Raw genomic sequence first — 23846 nt, forward strand, 5'->3', positions numbered from 1 at the left:
TTTGGAAATAATATTTTCTCTCAAAACCCTTACAATTCTCTCAGTTGGAAAGGTTCCCCTTTTAAAACAATTTCACAAAACCCTTTATCCATATTCCCCGAAAACCAAGACATCAATTAAATACCAGAAGCGGTAACAATTATATTTTTAATTCCAATTCAGTTTCCAAACATTTTATTTTTAAAACACAGTTCTGAAAATCATTTGATGCACCCACTATATACCAGTGGCGCCAACAGTACCCAGCGTCCCAAGGTACCGCCAGACAGGAGGTTATAGAGAGAAACCGGCATACGGTCGCGTGGCGTCCCACAGCGCCGCTGCTAACCTGGTGTCCCGGCCAAAGGGGGGTGGCCGCCCTCTCCGATGGCATCCACAGGACACCCTCATAATATCAACCGCGCGCTACTCACACCCACCTGCGCGCTAATCACATCACCTGCGCGCTAATCACACCCACCTGCGCGCTAATCACAACCGTGTGCACACTAACCATACCACATATACCATATCACATAATCAGAACACCAGTACGTGCACGGTGCATCTAAAAATCATAAAATCCACAATTTAAATTATAAAACAAATTTCACATTTTTCATAAACATAGCGGGCATAATCCATCCGCTTGAACCGGGAATTTTCCCACAATTTCTTTGTAATCAATGCCATAAATTCCATGATTTTCAAATCCACCAACTCCCAAATCCATCAATTCAAATATCCACATTTTTCCAAGCGTAAATAATTTCTCGAAATATCATAATCAAATCTCATAATATTCCACGGGCATATTTTATAAAAATTGAAATCACCAACATAACCAAATATTTTCCTTGAAATATTTGAAATTCAAATCGTGCCCAATTTAACATTAAAACCACACCAATTTCAAAATCCTCAAAACCATAAACTGATTCCACACGGCATAAATTTGTAGAATTCGCATTTTCTTAAATCCAATAAATTCATAAATAATTCTACAATAAATCCAATAAATATTTGGCACATAGAAATTAAATTCCAAATATTTAATTCACACATAATATATTCATCAATTAAATTCCCCAAAATTAATTTGAAGGTGGGTCACTCACCTGGAGCACGCAATTAACCCATGATCCACTACGGGATCAATTCTACGACTCACCGGTGCTCCTAGAACAAAATTCACAGACAGTCAAATAAATTAATATTTTATTCGGGTAAATAATACCCGGTACCCGGGGGGTCAAAACACAAACGATATCTAGAATTTACGAGTTATATACCGAATCGAAGCTCGAGTGATGCTAATCACAGATCCGGTCTTAATTTTCGATGATCGTACCCGACGGGGTTTGAATTTCGTCGGGAAGCTTTTCGGGTTTCGGCTCCGCAATTCTCCCAAACCGTCGCGAATTGGCGGAAACGGAAGTCGGATTTGGGTTCAGGAGGTCGAACACTGTGGACTGGAGCTGGCCGGAATTTTCGGGTACTCGCCGGAACAGTAATTTCCGGCGGGCCGCCACGTCACCGGCAACCGTCGCCGGAACAATAATTTCCGACGGTGGCCGTTTGCTGTGAAATTTTGCAGATTTGTAGATCGTGAGGAGAGCAAATAGTGCCGATGTAACACCCCGTCCCAAATCGCACCGGAATCCGTGCACGTTGACCGAGGTTGACCGTTGACCGTTGACCGAAGGGGGTCAAAAGTTGACTTTTTGACTCGGTGAGAATTTTGAGTTGACTAGGGTACCGTGGCGAAGTGCATGACGCCCTGAGTTCGTAGACTAGTAGCACGTCGAAAACGGAGCTACGGTTTGAAAGTTATGGGCAAAACAAGTTGAAGTGTAAACTGTCTAAAAGGTGCCGGGAGTTGACTTTTTCTTGTGATGTAATTGTGAGTTGACTCTTGTATGGTTGTAACGTACTCGTCGATACGAGTTCATAGACTAGCGGCACGCTTAAATCGGACATGTGGTTAAAAAGTTATGGACGTTTGAAGTTTACCGGATACCGTATTATTTTAATGTTTTTGGGTCGTGAACAGTGAAATGCCACGTGTCAGCTTCTGAGTGGTCCACGTGGCATGAACAGTGTCATGCAGGGTTTTAATTTTGAAAAACTCTCGGGGAAGAGAGAGAAAGAGAGAGAAGAGAGAGAAAGAGAGAGAGGAGAGAGAAAGAGAGAGAGAGGACCCGCCGGCCGCCGGCCATTTTCACGTTTTCCGGCCGAGTTACTGTACACGCGCCGGCCAGCCAGATTGCCCACCTCATTTCCGGCAAAACCTCCAAATTTCACGGCGAACGGCCGCCGGACGCGCCCGGATCGGACGTCCGAAGTTTGGCGGCGATTTTTCCCCTCCACCGCCGGCCACCGCGAATCGGCACTATTCCGGCCGATATACAGTACACGCGCCATACACCCAGCATCCTCTCCTCAAGTCCGGCCTACCCACCAAAAATCACGGCCATCGGACCACCGACGCGCCGGGATCGGAGCGTTTTCCGGCGAGGGGTCGAAAATCTTCAAACGGTGATTTCTCCGCCGTCCGACCTCCGTTTTGCTCACCGTCGGTCCCGTTGGATTGCTCTCCTCACGATCTACAAATCTGCAAAATTTCACAGCAAACGGCCACCGTCGGAAATTACTGTTCCGGCGACGGTTGCCGGTGACGTGGCGGCCCGTCGGAAATTACTGTTCCGGCGAGTACCCCGAAAATTCCGGCCAGCTCCAGTCCGCAGTGTTCGACCTCCTGAACCCAAATCCGACTTCCGTTTCCACCAATTCGCGACGGTTTGGGAGAATTGCGGAGCCGAAACCCGAAAAGCTTCCCGATAAAATTCCGACCCCGTCGGGTACGATCATCGGAAATTAAGACCGGATCTGTGATTAGCATCACTCGAGCTTCGATTCGGTATATGATTCGTAAATTTTAGTTATCGTTTGTGTTTTGACCCCCCGGGTACCGGGTATTATTTACCCGAATAAAATATTAATTTATTTGACTGTCTGTGAATTTTGTTCTAGGAGCACCGGTGAGTCGTAGAATTGATCCCGTAGTGGATCATGGGTTAATTGCGTGCTCCAGGTGAGTGACCCACCTTCAAATTAATTTTGGGGAATTTAATTGATGAATATATTATGTGTGAATTAAATATTTGGAATTTAATATCTATGTGCCAAATATTTATTGGATTTATTGTAGAATTATTTATGAATTTATTGGATTTAAGAAAATGCGAATTCTACAAATTTGTGCCATGTGGAATTATTTTATGGTTTTGAGGATTTTGAAATTGGTGTGGTTTTAATGGTAAATTGGGCATGATTTGATTTTCAAATATTTCAAAGAAAATATTTGGTTATATTGGTGATTTCAATTTTTATGAAATATGCCCATAAAATATTATGGGATTTGATTATGATATTTCGAGAAATTATTTATGCTTGGAAAAAAATGTGGATATTTGAATTGATGGATTTGGGAGTTGGTGGATTTGAAAATCATGGGATTTATGGTATTAATTATAAGGAAATTGTGGAGAATTTTCCGGTTCAAGCGGATGGATTATGCCCGCTATGCTTATGAAAAATGTGAAATTTGTTTTATGATTTAAATTTATGGATTTTATAATTTTTAGATGCACCGTGCACGTACTGGTGTTCTGATTATGTGATATGGTATATGTGATATGGTTAGTGTGCACACGGTTGTGATTAGCGCGCAGGTGGGTGTGATTAGCGCGCAGGTGATGTGATTAGCGCGCAGGTGGGTGTGAGTAGCGCGCGGTTGATATTATGAGGGTGTCCTGTGGATGCCATCGGAGAGGGCGGCCACCCCCCTTTGGCCGGGACACCAGGTTAGCAGCGGCGCAGTGGGACGCCACGCGACCGTATGCCGGTTTCTTTCTATAACCTCCTGTCTGGCGGTACCTTGGGACGCTGGGTACTGTTGGCGCCACTGGTATATAGTGGGTGCATCAAATTATTTTCAGAACTGTGTTTTAAAAATAAAATGTTAATGAAAAATATAATTGTTACCGCTTCTGGTATTTAATTGATGTCTTGGTTTTCGGGGAATATGGATAAAGGGTTTTGTGAAATTGTTTTAAAAAGGGGAACCTTTCCAACTGAGCGAATTGTAAGGGTTTTGAGAGAAAATATTATTTCCAAATAATTATTATTTATACTTATTACTGTGATATTATATGGTATAGTAGTAGGGTCGCTCACTGAGATGATTAGCATCTCACACTCTTAAATTCCGTTCCTCTAGGTACCAGGTTGTCGGCGTTCACTCGGAGCGGACTTGATCTTCCTCGCTGTTTTAGTTCGTACTGTACCCTGTTCTTCTTTATTGCAGTTGTACTATTTCTTTCACTCTTGTTGTATTTATCTTGCACTGGATTACTGTATTTTTGTTTTGAAGTGCTGAAATTTGTGGAACCAGTTTGTAGTTTGTGGGAGGAATAAGGGGATATTTTTGAAGTGTGTTTTCAGTGCAGGTAAATTTGTGGTAAGTAAATCCCTTAGGGGAGGTGCTGCCGGATTTTCCGTTGGAAGGTTCGGTGGTATTTCCCTGGGATCAGGGCTGTCTAGGGTTCCGGAGGAGGAATTCTGGACGGGTCCTGACAGTTGGTATCAGAGCTCTAGGTTCTAGTATTCCTAAGGGACTGTGCATTGTTGTGCATCCTATCCGTGTTTAATCTCTCGTTTTACCCGTGTGAAAGCGTTCTTTCTGTTTGTCTCGAAGTAAATTCGTTGCCCGAGTTTGAATAACTCTAATCTTCGAGGGTGTCAATTAGGATCATCTATCCTAACGGGAAATTCCTATGGCCTAGTCGATGGTCGAGGATGCCTTTTCTTTTCGAAGGTCAAGCTTATCATCGTGAATGGTATCCGTTTCGTTCATGGAGAAGAAGGATGATTGCCTAAGGATGTGTGTCGATCGATTTCAAGGCGTCAAAATATTTTCCCGATCGATTATCAAAATTTAAATGCTTTTCAACGTGGTATTGGAAATTAAAGGTGTTTTATTCAAGTATTTTTGGTTTGTGTTCGTACATGTATTTGTATGTTATAACGTTTGATACTATACTGCACCATATGGAGGCGGCGAACCAATGTGGTCCATGTAGAGCTAGCCCCATGATCATGTTGCCTACGAGTCCAGGGGATTGGACGGCCAATATAGGCAACCACCCTGGTTTGTATTGGTAGCAGAGTGTCGGCGACAGTTGGAATCATGGATTACGTAACATGTAGAAGGTGTTGTACGTACCTCCATTACAAGCGTGCATATTTTATTTTATGCTATGGATTTTAAGATATGAATTTCAATGTGGAGTTTTAACAATTGCCTATGCAAGTTAGGTATATTTGAAAAATATATTTTATTATTTGTTTTATGTTATGGTTTTTCCAAGAGCGACTTAAGGGTTAAGTATCGCCAGTCGAGAATCCAAAGCAGGGTATCGTTGAGTTCAAAAAGGAGATCTTAAAGGAAGCACGCGATTCAAAGTATGCGATACACCCCAAGGGTACCAAGACGTATGGAATGCTCACTGGATGACATGGTGGTTTGGCACGATAAAGGAAGTTGCAAGATCCGAATAAAGGTACTTAGGTCACCGATAAGTAAAAGTAGGGAGATGTAAATATGGATTTCGTGCTTAAACTATCATTCACAAAGAGAAGGTACGACAGCGTTTAGAGAATCAAGCAAGCTCCGGATAGCGACTAAAGTTCTACTTGGTGGTTGATGAGGTTAATGAGATGAGGATGATTCCTTAGGCATGGTTGGATGTTTAAGCATGGTTATTTTTCATTCTAGAAGCTAAGATCTTGATATCTTATTTCCTTGGAGATTTAAGGTTCGTATTGGTGGTGCTTTATCGATTCAAGGTGGTTGATATTGTTGGTGATAATTTACAATGATAAGGAGTATGATTTTTGGGACGTAGTTAGAATTTAAGAAGTGTGGAATACTTTATTGGGTTAAGGATCTAGTGATTTGTTCATAGTATTGGTGGTGATGCTAGAATTAGGATTTAAATTTCTTATTGCTTGAGGTGTGGATTCATGGAATTTATTTGAAATAAGGGAAACTTAGGGTTTTCAAGAATGATATTTGGATGTTGAGAATTTTATTCATGACCTTGATGAATTTAGTTAAAAGAAAGATTGATGTTTGTCGAGGTTAAGACTATTGGTTAATCAATGAGGAGCAAGGGCTTTATAATTGTAAGTACTAGGAGGGTAATCGAAGATAAGTGAATTAATCTCAACCTTAACTTGGTGATACCAGTATTTGAGGAAATTAGACTTAAGTTCTAATCTAACCTTTTAAAGTGCTGATCGAGTCACGAGAGTTGGTTGTTGGTTTAAGGATGCATGCTTTAGAAGCACCTTATGGTTAGCGTTCGACTATGACCAAGACTTGTAGATCGTGTTCTCGTGGACCAATTTGACTATCCTTAATTAGTGGGCATGAGAAGGAAAGTTGCACAAGAGGGAAGTTAAAGTCACTATTAGGCGAATGTAGTGGCAGATGCTTTGAGTAGGAAGGCTACTGGATCCCTTGCTCACATCCAAGTCATCCAACTACCTCTCATGGTGGAGTTGAAGAAGATGGGGGTGTTAATGCATATGCATCCTTCAGGAGTTCTTATGGCTAGCTTCCAGGTACGACCGGTGTTGGTGGATCGTATAGTAGAGACCCAAATGGAAGATCCTAAGTTGAGGACAATTAAGGGCAAGGTACAAGAAGGTCTTGATCCGGAATTTTCCATAAGGAGGGATGGAGCCCTCGTGTATAAAGGACGACTTTGCGTTCCGGATATCCCAGGACTCAAGCAGGAGATTTTGGAGGAGGCGCACAGCTCGATGTATGCGATGCATCCGGGAAGTACCAAGATGTAACGGACGCTTGTTAAGTATTATTGGTGGATTGGTATGAAGGGAGAAGTGGCAGACTTCGTATCAAAGTGTTTGATTTGTCAACAAGTGAAAGCAGAAAGACAGAAGCCTTCGGGATTACTCCAACCTTTACCGATTCCCGTGTGGAAGTGGGAAGAACTCAACATGGACTTCGTATTCAAGCTTCCTTCCACACCTAGAAGGTACGACGGCATTTGGGTAATCATTGATCGTCTCACCAAGTCAGCACACTTCCTACCGGTACGAGAACATTTTTCACCCGAGAAGTTAGCTTAGTTGTTCGTGCAACGCATTGTAAGTCTTCATGGAGTACCGTTAGCCATCGTCTCCGATCGAGATCCGCGCTTTACTTCACGACTATGGCGGAAATTGGCTGATGCACTAGGAGCAAGACTTAACTACAGCACCGCTTTTCACCCGCAATCTGATGGACAAGCAGAGTGCACAATTCAGACATTAGAAGACCTGCTAAGGTCTTGCATTATGCAGTTTCGTGGTAGCTGGGATGAACAACTGCCATTGATAGAGTTTTGTCCTCCTGCGTACCGTGAGGCGAGAAGGAGAGAGTTCGAGGAACTGCGACAGGGGAACATGACAGTGACCGAGTACGAGAGGAGATTCCGAGAACTATCAGGATTCTGCATGCACCTGATTCCCGACGATCACACGAAGAAGGTGAGGTTCATAGACGGATTGAAAGAGAGCATCGGTTACACCCTTTCTGGATCAGTACATCCCACCTATCAGTCCGCCAGGGATGCAGCGCTCGAGCTAGAGAGACAGGAGGAGATACACAGACCCTCAAGGCGCAGATCTTTCGAAGGTTCGTATAGCGGAGTACCTCGACAGGGGGCAGCTAAGAAAGGCCATAGCTCAGGCTCAGACAGTGATGGGTTAAGCCCACGAGGCAGATTCCAGAGGAGAGATAGTTATCGCATGCCCCAGCCAGCTCGCCATTCGATCAGTGTGGATGCAAGCTCGTATCAGCAGTCACGCATTGGTTCTCCGCGGATTTGTCCACTTTGTAGGGGGAATCATTCTGGGCAGTGTCAGATGGATGGTTTATGCTTTCGGTGTGGGCAGCCAGGCCACATAAGGAGGGATTGCCCTTATGGTAGCGCCAGTGTGCTAGAAGCAGGTCGACGGACACAGCATACGGGGATATTTCCAGGACAGAGTTCCCAGGGAAGTCAACCAGTAGGAGTTTCTTCGGGATCAGTCCAGCCGTCTGCAGGATCGAGTCGAGGTAGAGGAAGGAGACCCCAGCAGACAAGTCAAGGCCGGGTGTTTGCTATGACGCAGCAGGGAGCCAGGACTACGCCCGACGATTTCACAGATCAAGGGATGGAAACAGACCTGATCCTGTTGGATCTATCCGGACTTGAAGTAGTGTTGGGCATGGATTGGTTGGCAAGGAACTACTTAGTCGAGGAAGCAACGTGGGAACCCGAAACACAGATGCGTGAGCAGTACCCGTATCTGTTCCAGTGACGTGCGGAAATTTCGAGGACGAAATTTTTGTAAGGGGGGAAGGCTGTAACACCCCGTCCCAAATCGCACCGGAATCCGTGCACGTTGACCGAGGTTGACCGTTGACCGTTGACCGAAGGGGGTCAAAAGTTGACTTTTTGACTCGGTGAGAATTTTGAGTTGACTAGGGTACCGTGGCGAAGTGCATGACGCCCTGAGTTCGTAGACTAGTAGCACGTCGAAAACGGAGCTACGGTTTGAAAGTTATGGGCAAAACAAGTTGAAGTGTAAACTGTCTAAAAGGTGCCGGGAGTTGACTTTTTCTTGTGATGTAATTGTGAGTTGACTCTTGTATGGTTGTAACGTACTCGTCGATACGAGTTCATAGACTAGCGGCACGCTTAAATCGGACATGTGGTTAAAAAGTTATGGACGTTTGAAGTTTACCGGATACCGTATTATTTTAATGTTTTTGGGTCGTGAACAGTGAAATGCCACGTGTCAGCTTCTGAGTGGTCCACGTGGCATGAACAGTGTCATGCAGGGTTTTAATTTTGAAAAACTCTCGGGGAAGAGAGAGAAAGAGAGAGAAGAGAGAGAAAGAGAGAGAGGAGAGAGAAAGAGAGAGAGAGGACCCGCCGGCCGCCGGCCATTTTCACGTTTTCCGGCCGAGTTACTGTACACGCGCCGGCCAGCCAGATTGCCCACCTCATTTCCGGCAAAACCTCCAAATTTCACGGCGAACGGCCGCCGGACGCGCCCGGATCGGACGTCCGAAGTTTGGCGGCGATTTTTCCCCTCCACCGCCGGCCACCGCGAATCGGCACTATTCCGGCCGATATACAGTACACGCGCCATACACCCAGCATCCTCTCCTCAAGTCCGGCCTACCCACCAAAAATCACGGCCATCGGACCACCGACGCGCCGGGATCGGAGCGTTTTCCGGCGAGGGGTCGAAAATCTTCAAACGGTGATTTCTCCGCCGTCCGACCTCCGTTTTGCTCACCGTCGGTCCCGTTGGATTGCTCTCCTCACGATCTACAAATCTGCAAAATTTCACAGCAAACGGCCACCGTCGGAAATTACTGTTCCGGCGACGGTTGCCGGTGACGTGGCGGCCCGTCGGAAATTACTGTTCCGGCGAGTACCCCGAAAATTCCGGCCAGCTCCAGTCCGCAGTGTTCGACCTCCTGAACCCAAATCCGACTTCCGTTTCCACCAATTCGCGACGGTTTGGGAGAATTGCGGAGCCGAAACCCGAAAAGCTTCCCGATAAAATTCCGACCCCGTCGGGTACGATCATCGGAAATTAAGACCGGATCTGTGATTAGCATCACTCGAGCTTCGATTCGGTATATGATTCGTAAATTTTAGTTATCGTTTGTGTTTTGACCCCCCGGGTACCGGGTATTATTTACCCGAATAAAATATTAATTTATTTGACTGTCTGTGAATTTTGTTCTAGGAGCACCGGTGAGTCGTAGAATTGATCCCGTAGTGGATCATGGGTTAATTGCGTGCTCCAGGTGAGTGACCCACCTTCAAATTAATTTTGGGGAATTTAATTGATGAATATATTATGTGTGAATTAAATATTTGGAATTTAATATCTATGTGCCAAATATTTATTGGATTTATTGTAGAATTATTTATGAATTTATTGGATTTAAGAAAATGCGAATTCTACAAATTTGTGCCATGTGGAATTATTTTATGGTTTTGAGGATTTTGAAATTGGTGTGGTTTTAATGGTAAATTGGGCATGATTTGATTTTCAAATATTTCAAAGAAAATATTTGGTTATATTGGTGATTTCAATTTTTATGAAATATGCCCATAAAATATTATGGGATTTGATTATGATATTTCGAGAAATTATTTATGCTTGGAAAAAAATGTGGATATTTGAATTGATGGATTTGGGAGTTGGTGGATTTGAAAATCATGGGATTTATGGTATTAATTATAAGGAAATTGTGGAGAATTTTCCGGTTCAAGCGGATGGATTATGCCCGCTATGCTTATGAAAAATGTGAAATTTGTTTTATGATTTAAATTTATGGATTTTATAATTTTTAGATGCACCGTGCACGTACTGGTGTTCTGATTATGTGATATGGTATATGTGATATGGTTAGTGTGCACACGGTTGTGATTAGCGCGCAGGTGGGTGTGATTAGCGCGCAGGTGATGTGATTAGCGCGCAGGTGGGTGTGAGTAGCGCGCGGTTGATATTATGAGGGTGTCCTGTGGATGCCATCGGAGAGGGCGGCCACCCCCCTTTGGCCGGGACACCAGGTTAGCAGCGGCGCAGTGGGACGCCACGCGACCGTATGCCGGTTTCTTTCTATAACCTCCTGTCTGGCGGTACCTTGGGACGCTGGGTACTGTTGGCGCCACTGGTATATAGTGGGTGCATCAAATTATTTTCAGAACTGTGTTTTAAAAATAAAATGTTAATGAAAAATATAATTGTTACCGCTTCTGGTATTTAATTGATGTCTTGGTTTTCGGGGAATATGGATAAAGGGTTTTGTGAAATTGTTTTAAAAAGGGGAACCTTTCCAACTGAGCGAATTGTAAGGGTTTTGAGAGAAAATATTATTTCCAAATAATTATTATTTATACTTATTACTGTGATATTATATGGTATAGTAGTAGGGTCGCTCACTGAGATGATTAGCATCTCACACTCTTAAATTCCGTTCCTCTAGGTACCAGGTTGTCGGCGTTCACTCGGAGCGGACTTGATCTTCCTCGCTGTTTTAGTTCGTACTGTACCCTGTTCTTCTTTATTGCAGTTGTACTATTTCTTTCACTCTTGTTGTATTTATCTTGCACTGGATTACTGTATTTTTGTTTTGAAGTGCTGAAATTTGTGGAACCAGTTTGTAGTTTGTGGGAGGAATAAGGGGATATTTTTGAAGTGTGTTTTCAGTGCAGGTAAATTTGTGGTAAGTAAATCCCTTAGGGGAGGTGCTGCCGGATTTTCCGTTGGAAGGTTCGGTGGTATTTCCCTGGGATCAGGGCTGTCTAGGGTTCCGGAGGAGGAATTCTGGACGGGTCCTGACAGCCGATTCGCGGTGGCCGGCGGTGGAGGGGGAAAAATCGCCGCCAAACTTCGGACGTCCGATCCGGGCGCGTCCGGCGGCCGTTCGCCGTGAAATTTGGAGGTTTTGCCGGAAATGAGGTGGGCAATCTGGCTGGCCGGCGCGTGTACAGTAACTAGGCCGGAAAAACGTGAAAATGGCCGGCGGCCGGCGGGTCCTCTCTCTCTCTTTCTCTCTCCTTTCTCTCTTTCTCTCTCTTCTCTCTCTTTCTCTCTCTTCCCCGAGAGTTTTTCAAAAATTAAAACCCTGCGTGACACTGTTCATGCCACGTGGACCACTCAGAAGCTGACACGTGGCATTTCACTGTTCACGACCCAAAAACATTAAAATAATACGGTATCCGGTAAACTTCAAACGTCCATAACTTTTTAACCACATGTCCGATTTAAGCGTGCCGCTAGTCTATGAACTCGTATCGACGAGTACTTTACAACCATACAAGAGTCAACTCACAATTACATCACAAGAAAAAGTCAACTCCCGGCACCTTTTAGACAGTTTACACTTCAACTTGTTTTGCCCATAACTTTCAAACCGTAGCTCCGTTTTCGACGTGCTACTAGTCTACGAACTCAGGGCGTCATGCACTTCGCCACCGTACCCTAGTCAACTCAAAATTCTCACCGAGTCAAAAAGTCAACTTTTGACCCCCTTCGGTCAACGGTCAACGGTCAACGGTCAACCTCGATCAACGTGCACGGATTCCGGTGCGATTTGGGACGGGGTGTTACATATATATATCTTTTTAGCACTTTTCATTTAATAAATAAAATGGAATGGCTTCTTTTTTTAAACACAAACTTTTAACCTTTTAGAATTCAATATTAATTCTAATTCATTATTTTTAACTTAATTGTTACTAATATTTTTTATTTTTGGAAAAGAGCATCAATTAATTATTAAGTTATCTTTTAAAAGAATAAATTGTCTATTTCCTATATTTGTCTTGTGCTTTAACTATAAAACATTTAATAATATAAAAAAAAAGTTTAAAAGCCTCCATATTAATGAGTTTTTCCATCTTCTCTTACTCTTTTTCTTTACTTTTACTTATATTTCACATTTAAAAGTTGAATCTTGTTATATAATTTAAAGACTTTGATCCAAAAGGCCACAAAAGAACTTGATCTTATTTGTTATTATTTATTTAATAAATTTATATTCATCGTTCATTTCATAATCTTTCTCATTTTATTTTTATTTTTTCGTATGAATTCATATTTGTAGTTATCTACAAGTTTTTGTTATAGTTAATGGTATAGACTTTTTTTTTGTGTTGGAAATTCATGGTATAAAACTAATCAATATCCTTTTTAACACTCTTACATAGTTGTTTATGAGTTGAAAAAGATTTTATAATCAAAACTTGAATACAAAGATTTAATTGATAACTTTGCATTTCAAAATGAAAAATAAAAATAGATAATCAAAACTTGAATACAAAGATTTAATTGATAATTTTGCATCTTAAAATAAAAAATAAAAATAAATAGACAAACACAACTTAAAATTAGTTATAAAAATTTAATGTTATTTTTGCTAAGGACCTCAATAATGGTTAAGACGATCTGGATACTAATTATCAAAACCGATTTGACTCATCCAGCAAAGAAAATGCTACTAGCCTATGAAAACAAATTTGGGGGCTTAATCAGGACAGTTTTTCTTATTCGATTATGCAAATCAAATCGAGCAATATATAAAAATGAGTCTCTCAAGAAGCTTTTTTGCTTAGCCACCCGTAAGTTTCTTAATTTTTCCTTTTATGTGTTATCTCGAATTTGTTCTCGTTATATATATATATATATATATTTCTTAAACGCGTTGCATACGACTATGCTTTCAAAGTAATAGATGTCATCTCAAGCCAGTGGGGTACACCGAAAACAGCTACAATATTATATGAGAGGGACAACCACTTGATTTGATGCTTTTCATCACCCCCAAGGCATTGTATGGGCCTTCCGACTAGCTCCAAAACCACAAATTGTCTTCAAAAAGGAGAACTCTTTTTTAGGAGAGGAGTTTCTGAATTGAACATTGAAAGTTACCTCCCTTAATGACATTCCCATCTGCACCACAAATGCCAAATGCCACGCAAAAGTCGAAGCTTTTGCTCTTACAGCCAAAGGCTTAAAAGAATTTCAACACTACTTACTGGTGGCTATTCAGGAAGCAGCTCCACTGTGTATGTGACTTAAAGCGATAGGATCCAATGGCACCTGTCCGCTGCAAAAGAAGCCTGGCATCGCAGCAAACCAAGAAAGAAGGCAAAAGAATCCCCAGGGTGGATTGAGGGAGATGGAAGCTTGAAAAGTGGGCGGCAACTTGCAAAGTATAATAAAGTACTACATTTTAGGCCCTACTACTTACCACCAATTCACTCTTGGTATAGTTTCTGAAACACGTGGTCTGAGAAAACTTGTAATTAAGTTAACTTGTCTAAGATGAAAATTGAGGTTGCTTGAGTTTGCATGCTATTGTTTGTGAAGAAAAATACGCATAATGAGGTTTTCCCATTCATAGATGGGTGAGCAGAGCAGAACAGAACACAACAGAGCATATTTATAAATTAAGTTGTGTACATGTAATAATGGATAAAATTAAAATAATAATATTGTAATTAAATTTGGGGTTTAGGATTATTTCACGTTTATTTTTATGCCTCTAAATTGTTGACAACACATTGTTGAAAGCATCTAATTGGTTCATTTCGTGTAGACATTGTGTGTTACAAATTAGTAGTTAATAACTTCACTTTTCTACATTTTGGCAACCTCTGCCTATAATTTCAGATATTTCCCTTCTTTACAAAAAGTAAAATAAAACAAATAAAAACCTCTATAAATTCTTCGCATTATAATTTTTTTAAAAATTAAAAAAAATGAATTATTGCAATATTTATTTCTTATACAAAATTATATTCATATAACTTTAAAAAAAGTAATGACCAAAAATATGGAAAACGAATTGTTAAAACATTTTATTTCTCAACAATTTAATTTTGAAAAATTTATAACTTAAAAAAAAAAAAATCTACTTCAAATATATAGTCTATGCATAGCTTATCCATTTGAATGACATATGGTCAATATCATCAAAAACTTTTAACAACGATAATAATACAAATTGAAGGGTGATATTATTTAAAAAAAAAAAATAAAGTTCAAGGAGTAAATTGAAATAAAATGTTATTAATTCAACATCTAACTAGCATGCATTAAACTGTCCTATTGTGACAATGACCATCAGGCATAATCCCAAATTTTGGGTTTAAAGTCTAATGATAACATTTTCTCCCCAAATACAAAGAAAAAAAAAGAAAGAAAAAAAAGCTAGCATTAAACTCTTGTGCAACAAATTTAGGTAGTAATTTATAAGGTGGATCTAGTAAAAATGTTACAAGTAGATCTTCAATTTTCATATTGCTTTTTTTTTTTTTTTTTTGGGGTAATGGTTATTAGTAATAACTCCAAATTTTAGGTTTAAAACCTAATGTTGAAATTCCTCTATTCAATTTATCAAAAAAACAAAATAGATTTTTTTTTTTATCACAAAGTGAAAGAAATTAAATAAAAAGGTCAAATATAAATTGCTAACTTCCAGTATTAATTAACACCAACAGCACCAATATGTTTACCTCCTACTACTATATGTTCCTTAGTTTTTATAACAAAATTAAAGTTAATGACTACAGAAATTCATACTGATTTTAGAGATCGATGCTAAAATATATATATCTGTCTGGTTGATACGATAGGTGAAATGGAATTCAAAGATTGACATGACATATAAATTAGAATCCAAACTTTAGATGACTTGTGGAGTACTATAGTTTTGGGACCATTTGGCATTTACTATAATCGGAAATTAGGAACCATCTGGCTTTTTTTAATATATATATATATATATACATATTTATGCTTCAAGGAACTATCCAGTGTACATGTGTTAGAAGACTCTCCAACTGGCTTTTCAAAAGTTTAAATTTCTTTTTATTTTAAAGCTTATATATATTTTTATAATTTTCAATGTATAATTATAATTATACTTATTTTATTTTTTTATTTAATTTAAAAAAAGGAACAAGAAGAAAAAAAAAACAAAGAAAAAAGTAAGTTATAATTACAATAATGCTAAATTTATTAAAATACTCATTAAATTTATTTACGAAATGGTATTGCAGGTGCTATTGCAGTATTTAATTAATTTATTTACGAAATGATATTGCAAGTGATATGGTAATATTTAATTAATTATTTTTTTTAATTTATTTATGCATTAAATGTTCACTTTTTTATATTTAAACTATATGAATATTTTAATTAATAATATTTTAATATCTCATTTGGTAAATAAATTTACTATATCTATAGCATTACTGTTATAATTATTTATTAAAAATTGAAAAACAGTTGGTATATATTAGAATTGAATAAAAAATATCACTTTTTATTACATAATTTTTTTTAAAAACACTCTTTATATTTTGAAGATTATATTTTTTATAGTTAAAAATATCATTGGACATTCCCTTATATACCATTAGTATTAGTGGTTAATAACTTTACTGCTACACGGCAAGAAAAAAAAAAAAAAAAAAAGATTCTTCATATTGAAGTGTACTCTGCTTTTAAGTGTCGAGGCAATTTCCAGCCGAAGGAAAAACTTATAAAAGGTATAACTTGTTAGATAAATGCATGTCGATGGGCCACTATTTGCCTTTAATTTCGTTCTTTTTTTTTAACTTTTTTTTTTCCCCTCCATATAAAGCATTTCCCTTAGTTTTCTTCTTTTATTTTATTATTATTATTTTTAATACTTTTTTGCATATAATTAATTTTATTTATCCTGATCCTGGGAATGGGGATAACTTGTTTTCGCAGCATTCCTTTTATGCAAAGAAAAGTTGCACACTTTCAGTACTACTTACTATAAATAGAAGTAAAATTTGGCATGCAAATTCCATGATCCAAATGAAGTTCCTTTCTCACTAGTTGCTGTTTAATGCCCTCCTCCTTGCTCCACCATATAAAGGTTTTATTAAATAAAATATTACACTCTTTTTTTTGGGTACGAAAATAATATTGTATGTTTTAAAGCTTCATTGTAAGTGTCTATTCCTTCTTTTATAAACTTCATTTTAATTTCGTTACAAAGCATATAGTATCTTTCTGATTGGCATGCTGAAAATTATTATTTGCTCTCGCATTTTGCAGTTGTTGGCTTTGTTGATACCCCCAAAAAAAAAAAAAAAAAAAGAAGAGAAAGATGGGATTTGTAATTACTTATTAAACTAGTTATAGTTATTTGGTTTTTTTCCCTTTTTTTTTTTTTTTGGTTGTTGTTGTTTCTGGCAATTAAGTGCATCAGGTATGATAATTAACCACGGATATTCTATTTGGCATGTTTCTGTTTCTTTTTATCTTTATCCCTTTTTAATAGTTAAATGAAACTAGGAGAAGAAGAAAGAGAAGCAAACAGAGAAGAATGAAAATATTATAAAAAATTAATGTCATTGGAAATTATGAACGTTTTATTTATTTATTTCTTGACCATTTATTGTGGTTGTAGTTGTTGACGGGAAGTGGCACTTTCCTAAGCTATGGCTCAATCAATCACAAGGTTAGCATTGTCTATTAATCTTACTACTCTTATTTATAGCATTTGTTTGCAATGAACACTAATGATTTATGCACTCAAATAGAATTGCAATTAGTCAACTAAAATGGGTTCAATTGGTAAATGAACACCTGAAAGTCATGTAATGAATTTGATACACTAAAGCAGAAGGTTTATTATAAATGACCAAAAAAATTTGCAATTAATATTTATAATAATTAACAAAAAAATCTCTACTTTTGTCACTTTAAATCCATTTCGATTCCTATTTACCATTCATATAATATAATATAATATAAAAATTTTCTTAAATAAAAAAATTAAAAACAATTATTACTTTTTAAAATAAAGTGAAATTTTATTACTGATCGTACAAAAAGATCTCCATAAAAAATGTATACTTATAGTCACCGAACTTATCATCAATATTTATTATATTAAATGGATAAAAGTTTGTGAACAGGACCCAACTGCGAACCTTTATCAATTGTTGTTTTGGAGCTTTTATGTGTGCTGATTTTCAATTTTTGTTTGAGGTTTTTTTTTTTTTTTTTTTCCTTTTTTTTCTTTTTTTGTTTCGGAACTCTATCTAATCCATATATGATGAATGCAAAATATTCAGGAATATTGCTCTGGGAGGGAATTCAGAGAGTTCTGAAGAGAACAAACGTCCTTCTTGGAAAGAAAAATTAAAAGATTTTAAAGAAATTCTGAATCCAGGAGGGAAATATCCTTACAGATGGAAGAATATATTCCTGTGGGCATGTGTGATTGCAGTGTCAACGGATCCATTGTTTTTATACATTCCAACAATATTTGATCACAAAAAATGTGTTGCACCAGACCAAAAAATGGAGATTGCAGCGCTACTTTGTCGAGCTTTCAGTGATGTATTTTTCATAACCGATATTTATTATCAAATTGTAACTAAATCAGTTATGAGCGAGTCCTTCGAAGTAACCACAATAACGAGAAAGCTTTGGCGATATTCCATCTCAGTTGATGTTCTAGCTGTTCTTCCCCTTACACAGGTAAAATCAATCTTAATATGAATTAATTTCTTCAATTCATAGTTACGGTTCCTTTTTTTTTTAATGATGTTTAATATTTTACATCATTAATATTATTACGTATAACCTTTGATTAATGTTTAACTACCAGGTGGGAGTTATATATTTATTTTTCAAACGGAGTCTCTGGAGATCTTTTGTAAATTTCCTTCTTGTTTGCCAATATACAATAAGGATTGTTCGAATGTACCTAGCGTTTAGTGAACTTAAAAGGACCCCAAAAGCTCTGGGCCCAAAAACTAAAGGTGTACTGAATTTGTTTCTCTATGTTACTTCCAGTCATGTAAGTTCCAAATATAGATATATATATATATATATATATGTATAAGCTATTATTATTTTACCTCATTATAATGGCTATTTCAATTATTTATTATTATTATTTTTTTTTTTGGGGTATATATAGGTACTTGGAGCGTTTTGGTACTTTCTTTCAGTTCAACGACAGACAGCATGCTGGCGAACTGCATGTAGAAATCATCATATAAGCGCTTGTGTTCATGCTAATTTCGAATGCACCGACCATTTATGGGCAAAGCCGGCATTTCTGAATGAATTTTGCCCTGTAGATCCACCTCAAGATCCACCAAATCCAGATGTGTTTAATTTTGGAATATTTACTGATGCCATTCGGCTACGTATTCTCGGTCCAGTTGACTTTCCAAAAAAGTTTTTCCATTCTTACCGGTGGGGCCTACAAAATCTCAGGTTTGTTTATTCATCCATAGATAAGCATGTATACATTACAAATCTATATCATTCACCAAAAAACTAAAAAAATAAAATAAAATAATATATATATATATATATGTATAGCATTATATAAGAATTCTCACTTAGGAATTACTCTAATTAATATTAAATTATCAAAACCTTCATTATTAGTTTTTGAATTTTTTGAAAGTTGAGATTTGAATCCTTCTGTAATTCTGAATCCATCTTTTCAGTTCTTTCGGTCAAAACTTGAAAACAAGTCCCTACGTCTGGGAAGTCTGCTTCGCGTGTCTTATTACTGTCATGGGCTTGCTTCTGTTTACATATTTAATTGGAAATATTCAGGTTAGTACTACTGAACTAATTTTTTTTTTTTTTCCTGTTTCAATAAAATTTTGTATAATTTCCGGCTTCTAATTTCTCATCAAGCTCAGAAAAGGCTAATCAGGCTTCTGTCCTTGTCCTCATTTTTGATGATCTTAATTCTTGATACTTCTCAATTTGTTATGGACAGACATATATGCAGATGGCCGTCAAAAGATCGGAGGAGATAAGAAAATCTATGAGAAAATCTATGAGGATCAAAGATGAAGAATTCAAGATAATTTTCGGCGACAAATTTCCTCCGAAATTGAAAATAGTTTTAATGGGAAGTATTCAAAATGCAAATGAAAATCATGAAAATATTGATTGGCAAAATGTGTTGGCTTCCTTCAAGGGTCCAACAGGGCCTTTCACCAAAGAGGAGATAGGATTCGTGAGTTCCTTAGCCACCTTTGAACAGCAGCTTTTTTTTTTTTTTTAAATAATTTTCTTATCAGTTAACTATGAGCTTTCATATATCGTCCTTGATTAATTTTCAGCATAACTTGTTCTAAGAAACAGGATTAATTAGGATCTCTATATTGAAGTGAGCTTTAATTACACATATATATATATTAAATTACGTCTAATTCTGAAAATTTTAAATTGTTAGGATTTGAATTTATTATATATATCAAGTTTTGTTAACAATATATGCATATATGTTGTGGTACAGATGTGTAGGAAGTCTGTTTCCCCAGGATTCGGGAATGAGAAGGAAATTCAAAAACTAAGTGCAGACTTGTGGTTGCACAATAATAACATCCCCAGCTATTTGAAGACTATTATCCGCCTTTATGTGGAATGGAATTTGGAATACAGCAAAGATGTCAATCTGCAGACTGTGCTCTCTGTTCTTCCCCTAAAACATAAAGAGTCTCTCAAGATTTATTTTTGCTTAGCTACCCTAAAGAAAGTAAGGTTTCGTTAATTTTTCCCTTATATTAAATTTGTTATATATGTCCAATTTGTTCTTCATTATACATATTTCTTACATATATGATGTGCACCTATATATGCTAGTTGTCAATGCTTCAAAATATGAATGGGCAAATTCTTAAACGATCTAGATAATTAAGCTTTTACTAATAAGTAGATTGACATTAAATCTTACAAGTAGAACAAAGGAAAAGACATTAATTCATATATCAATACTCAATGCTGATGGATGATTATTAGTAATAGTAGTGGTTAATTCATATATCAATACTCAATGCTGATGGATGATTATTAATAATTGTAGTGGTATTTTCTGATAATAAATTCTTAATAATTGAATATATATTCTTAAACTAGGTTCCAATACTTCGAAACATGGGAGTAAAAGTGCTGGAAGGTTTCATATGCTATCTCAAGCCAGTGGTATACAGCGAGCACAGCTACATTATTAGAAAGGGAGAACCACTGGATTTGATGCTTTTCATCACACAAGGCGTTGTTTGGAGCTACGCAGCTAAGAACGACAACGATGGAAGCAATTATGGTTTCACAAGCTTTAAGCGTCTCGAGAGAGGAGATTACTATGGGGAAGAACTTCTAAAGGAGACATTAACATCGCCTGATTTAGTTTCCAGCTTTCCCATCTCGTCACTGAATGTCAAATGCCACACAAAAGTTGAAGCCTTTGTTCTTACAGCCAACGACTTAATGGCTTTTAAATCTAAACACGATTGGCTTTTCACTAACAAACACTCTATCGATCCAGCTGAAACTAAGTGGGAATGGGCAAGTCATGCTATACAAAACGTATGGCGCCGCCATGTAATAGATCATAACGCCCAAACGAGGCCGCTCCTCCGTTGAATGGTGGCTGGTATTTACTATGTTATAGCCATCTAAGACGCCTATTTGTATCATGTATCAAATTAAATTTTCAAATATTAATTTGTTATTGTATGTTTAATTTCTTATTTTCGTCGGAGGTCTTTGTATCATGTATGATGTACCTAAGCTAGCTGTTGAATTTGTTTAGGCATGTTTAATAAAGCTTGACTTATTTTTAAAATTAAATTAAAAGGGTTGATAAATGCTTGAAAGGTGAGATTGGGATTGAGATTTGTATAGTAGTTTCTATTCCATGTTTGGTGTGAGCAGCTAACCAAATTAAAAATCTTGGGCCCACAAAATAGTTCCTTTTACATGAAATAGCTAATCCGATGTCAGGGGTGGGGAAAAAACTTATACACTGAATTTGCTTTTTTGTATTTTTTTTTTTCATTTTTTAAAATCCTTTTTTTTTTCTTTTTTTTTTTAATCTTTGCTTCTTATCGGTTTTTTTTTTCTTCTTTTCCTCTTCCATTTTCTTTCTCCTTTATTTCTTTTTTATCTTTTTTTTTTATGTTATCTTCTTTTTTCTTTGTTTCTTTCTTTTCTTTAATGTTTATATATATATATATATATATATATTATATTTTAGTCTTTGTTCTTCAATTTTTTCCTTTTTAATCTTTGTTTATTGTATCAGTTTTACTTTTTAATCTTAGATTAATATATGCAATATTGCTGATTGATGTTAATTATTTTTATAAATTAATTAGATGAATTTTTTTGAAAAAACAATTAGAGATAAATGACTTATCTATTTTTTTTTATCTTGATCTTACCTTATTTTCTTATCTAATTTTTTTTTATATTGAACTTATTTAATTTAAATCATTTTGTTTAATTCAAAAATTCAATCATTTATATAATAACTAATTTTTATTTCAAAATTAGTATTACAAAAAAATTAATTCTGTCTAAATTACACCAAACGTAAGACTAAATTAAAATTTATCTCATGTTGTCTTAATACTAATTTTAATTCTAATCCCAATTTGATCATATCTTGCATACCAAATAGATCAATTCTTCAATATAATACTTTTAAATCAACTTAATAGGAGATTAAACTGTATATATATATGTAATATATAGAAAGAGTGTTATACTTTGCTTTGACGTGGCAAGTGCTGACGCTTCATTAATGGCTTAAATTTATAGATTTGTTTGAGCAAGTGACGACCTTTGTCATTTGCGACATCAGTAGATCTCCAATATATAACAAAATAAATAGGTTTCTAACCAAATGAATTAAATACATATATAGCTATATAGATAAATATTATTATATATATATACATATATATATATATAGAGAGAGAGAGAGAGAGAGAGAGCCTATAAATGGGCCATCATATGTGTTAACAGTATTTGACAGAGGTTTTTGACAAATGTTATCTAGGCCTTGGATAGGTGACCATCCAAGGGTTTATCGTGGTTTTTGACCATCCATAAGCAATCATGATTTATGAAACATTAGATATCCGTATTCAAGGACCAAACCAAAGATCCTTTAGACTTTGGCAAAGTGGAACATTCTCCTATTACCTATCCATATGGCATTGAAGAGAATAGGCTAGAAGACATTATTGATATATCAATATTCAATACTGACGGATGATTATCGATATTAGTATTGGGATTTCCTCATAAATTCTTTAATTGAATGAATATTCTAAACTATGTGCCAATTCTTCAAAGCATGGGAATAACAGTGCACGAAACTTTCATAAGCTATCTCAAGCCAATGGTGTACAGCGAGAAGACCAACATTATTAGAAAGGGAAAACCAGTGGATTTGATGCTTTTCATAATACAAGGCGTTTTATGGAGCTTCATACAGCTAATGACAACAATGGAAGCAATAATATTTTCAGAATTTTAAGCGTCTAAAGAAAGGTGCTTACTAGAGAAGAACTTCTAAATTGATCATTAACATTGTCTGAGTATGATTCAGCTTCCAGCTTCCCCATGGCGTCTTTAAATGTCAGATCCCACACAAAAGTTGAAGCATTAGTTCTTAGTTCTTACAGCCAACGACAAATGGTGGCTTTTAAATATAAATGCTATTGGATTTTGGAATGGGCATCTCAAGCTATACAAAGGGCATGGCGCCGCCATAAAACAGAAGAATCCCAAAGGAGGCCTCTCCAATATTGAAGGGTGCTCTATTTATTAAAAGCCATCTACGACGACAACATAAGCTGCACCAGCAAGGGAATATATCAAAGTAACAAAACTGCATGGTACTAACAGAAGAGCAGAGTGTAACACCCCGTCCCGAAGTATACCAAAAATTTCTCAAATTTGACCAAGGTTGATTGGGTTTGACCGTCGTTGACCGAGAAGGGGTCAAATGTTGACTTTTTGCTCCTGATGGAATCTCACATTGATCGAGGTACCGTTACGAAGTATACATTGTCACAAGTCCATAGACTAGTAGCACGTCGAAAACGGTGCTACGGTTTGAAAGTTATGGGCAAAATAAGTCGAGAGCCAAACTGTCCAAAATGTGCCGGAAGTTGACTTTTTATGGTTGTAGAATTTTGTTTTGAATTTTGTATGGTTATAAAATACTCGTTGATACGAGTTCATAGACTAGCGGCATGCTTAAATTGGACATCTGGTTAAAGAGTTATGGACATGCGAAGTTTTCTGAATACCGTAATATTTTAATATATTTAGCTTGAGTGAACAGTGGGTGCCACGTGTCGCAATTTCAGCCAATCCCGTGAGTGAACAGTATCACC

At 37.1% G+C, this 23846-nt stretch overlaps 1 protein-coding gene across 2 annotated transcripts; it reads left to right on the forward strand.

Moving 5' to 3' along the window:
* Nucleotides 1-16466: 16466 nt before the first annotated feature.
* Nucleotides 16467-21318, forward strand: LOC107414559 (cyclic nucleotide-gated ion channel 1). Of its 2 annotated transcripts, none has more exons than XM_048469853.2 (9): nucleotides 16467-16543; nucleotides 17081-17131; nucleotides 17751-18159; nucleotides 18290-18481; nucleotides 18605-18906; nucleotides 19146-19257; nucleotides 19427-19669; nucleotides 19952-20191; nucleotides 20572-21318. In XM_048469853.2, the coding sequence occupies exons 2-9, from the start codon at nucleotides 17112-17114 to the stop codon at nucleotides 21076-21078; spliced, it is 2025 nt and encodes a 674-aa protein (XP_048325810.2). In that variant the 5' UTR covers nucleotides 16467-16543; nucleotides 17081-17111; the 3' UTR covers nucleotides 21079-21318. The 2 variants fall into 2 exon arrangements, with proteins under 2 accessions (XP_048325810.2, XP_060675340.1); XM_060819357.1 differs by having other exon boundaries at nucleotides 16516-16615.
* Nucleotides 21319-23846: the final 2528 nt, after the last annotated feature.

The sequence above is a fragment of the Ziziphus jujuba genome, chromosome 8, assembly GCF_031755915.1.
Source record: "Ziziphus jujuba cultivar Dongzao chromosome 8, ASM3175591v1".
NCBI classification, from domain to species: domain Eukaryota; kingdom Viridiplantae; phylum Streptophyta; class Magnoliopsida; order Rosales; family Rhamnaceae; genus Ziziphus; species Ziziphus jujuba.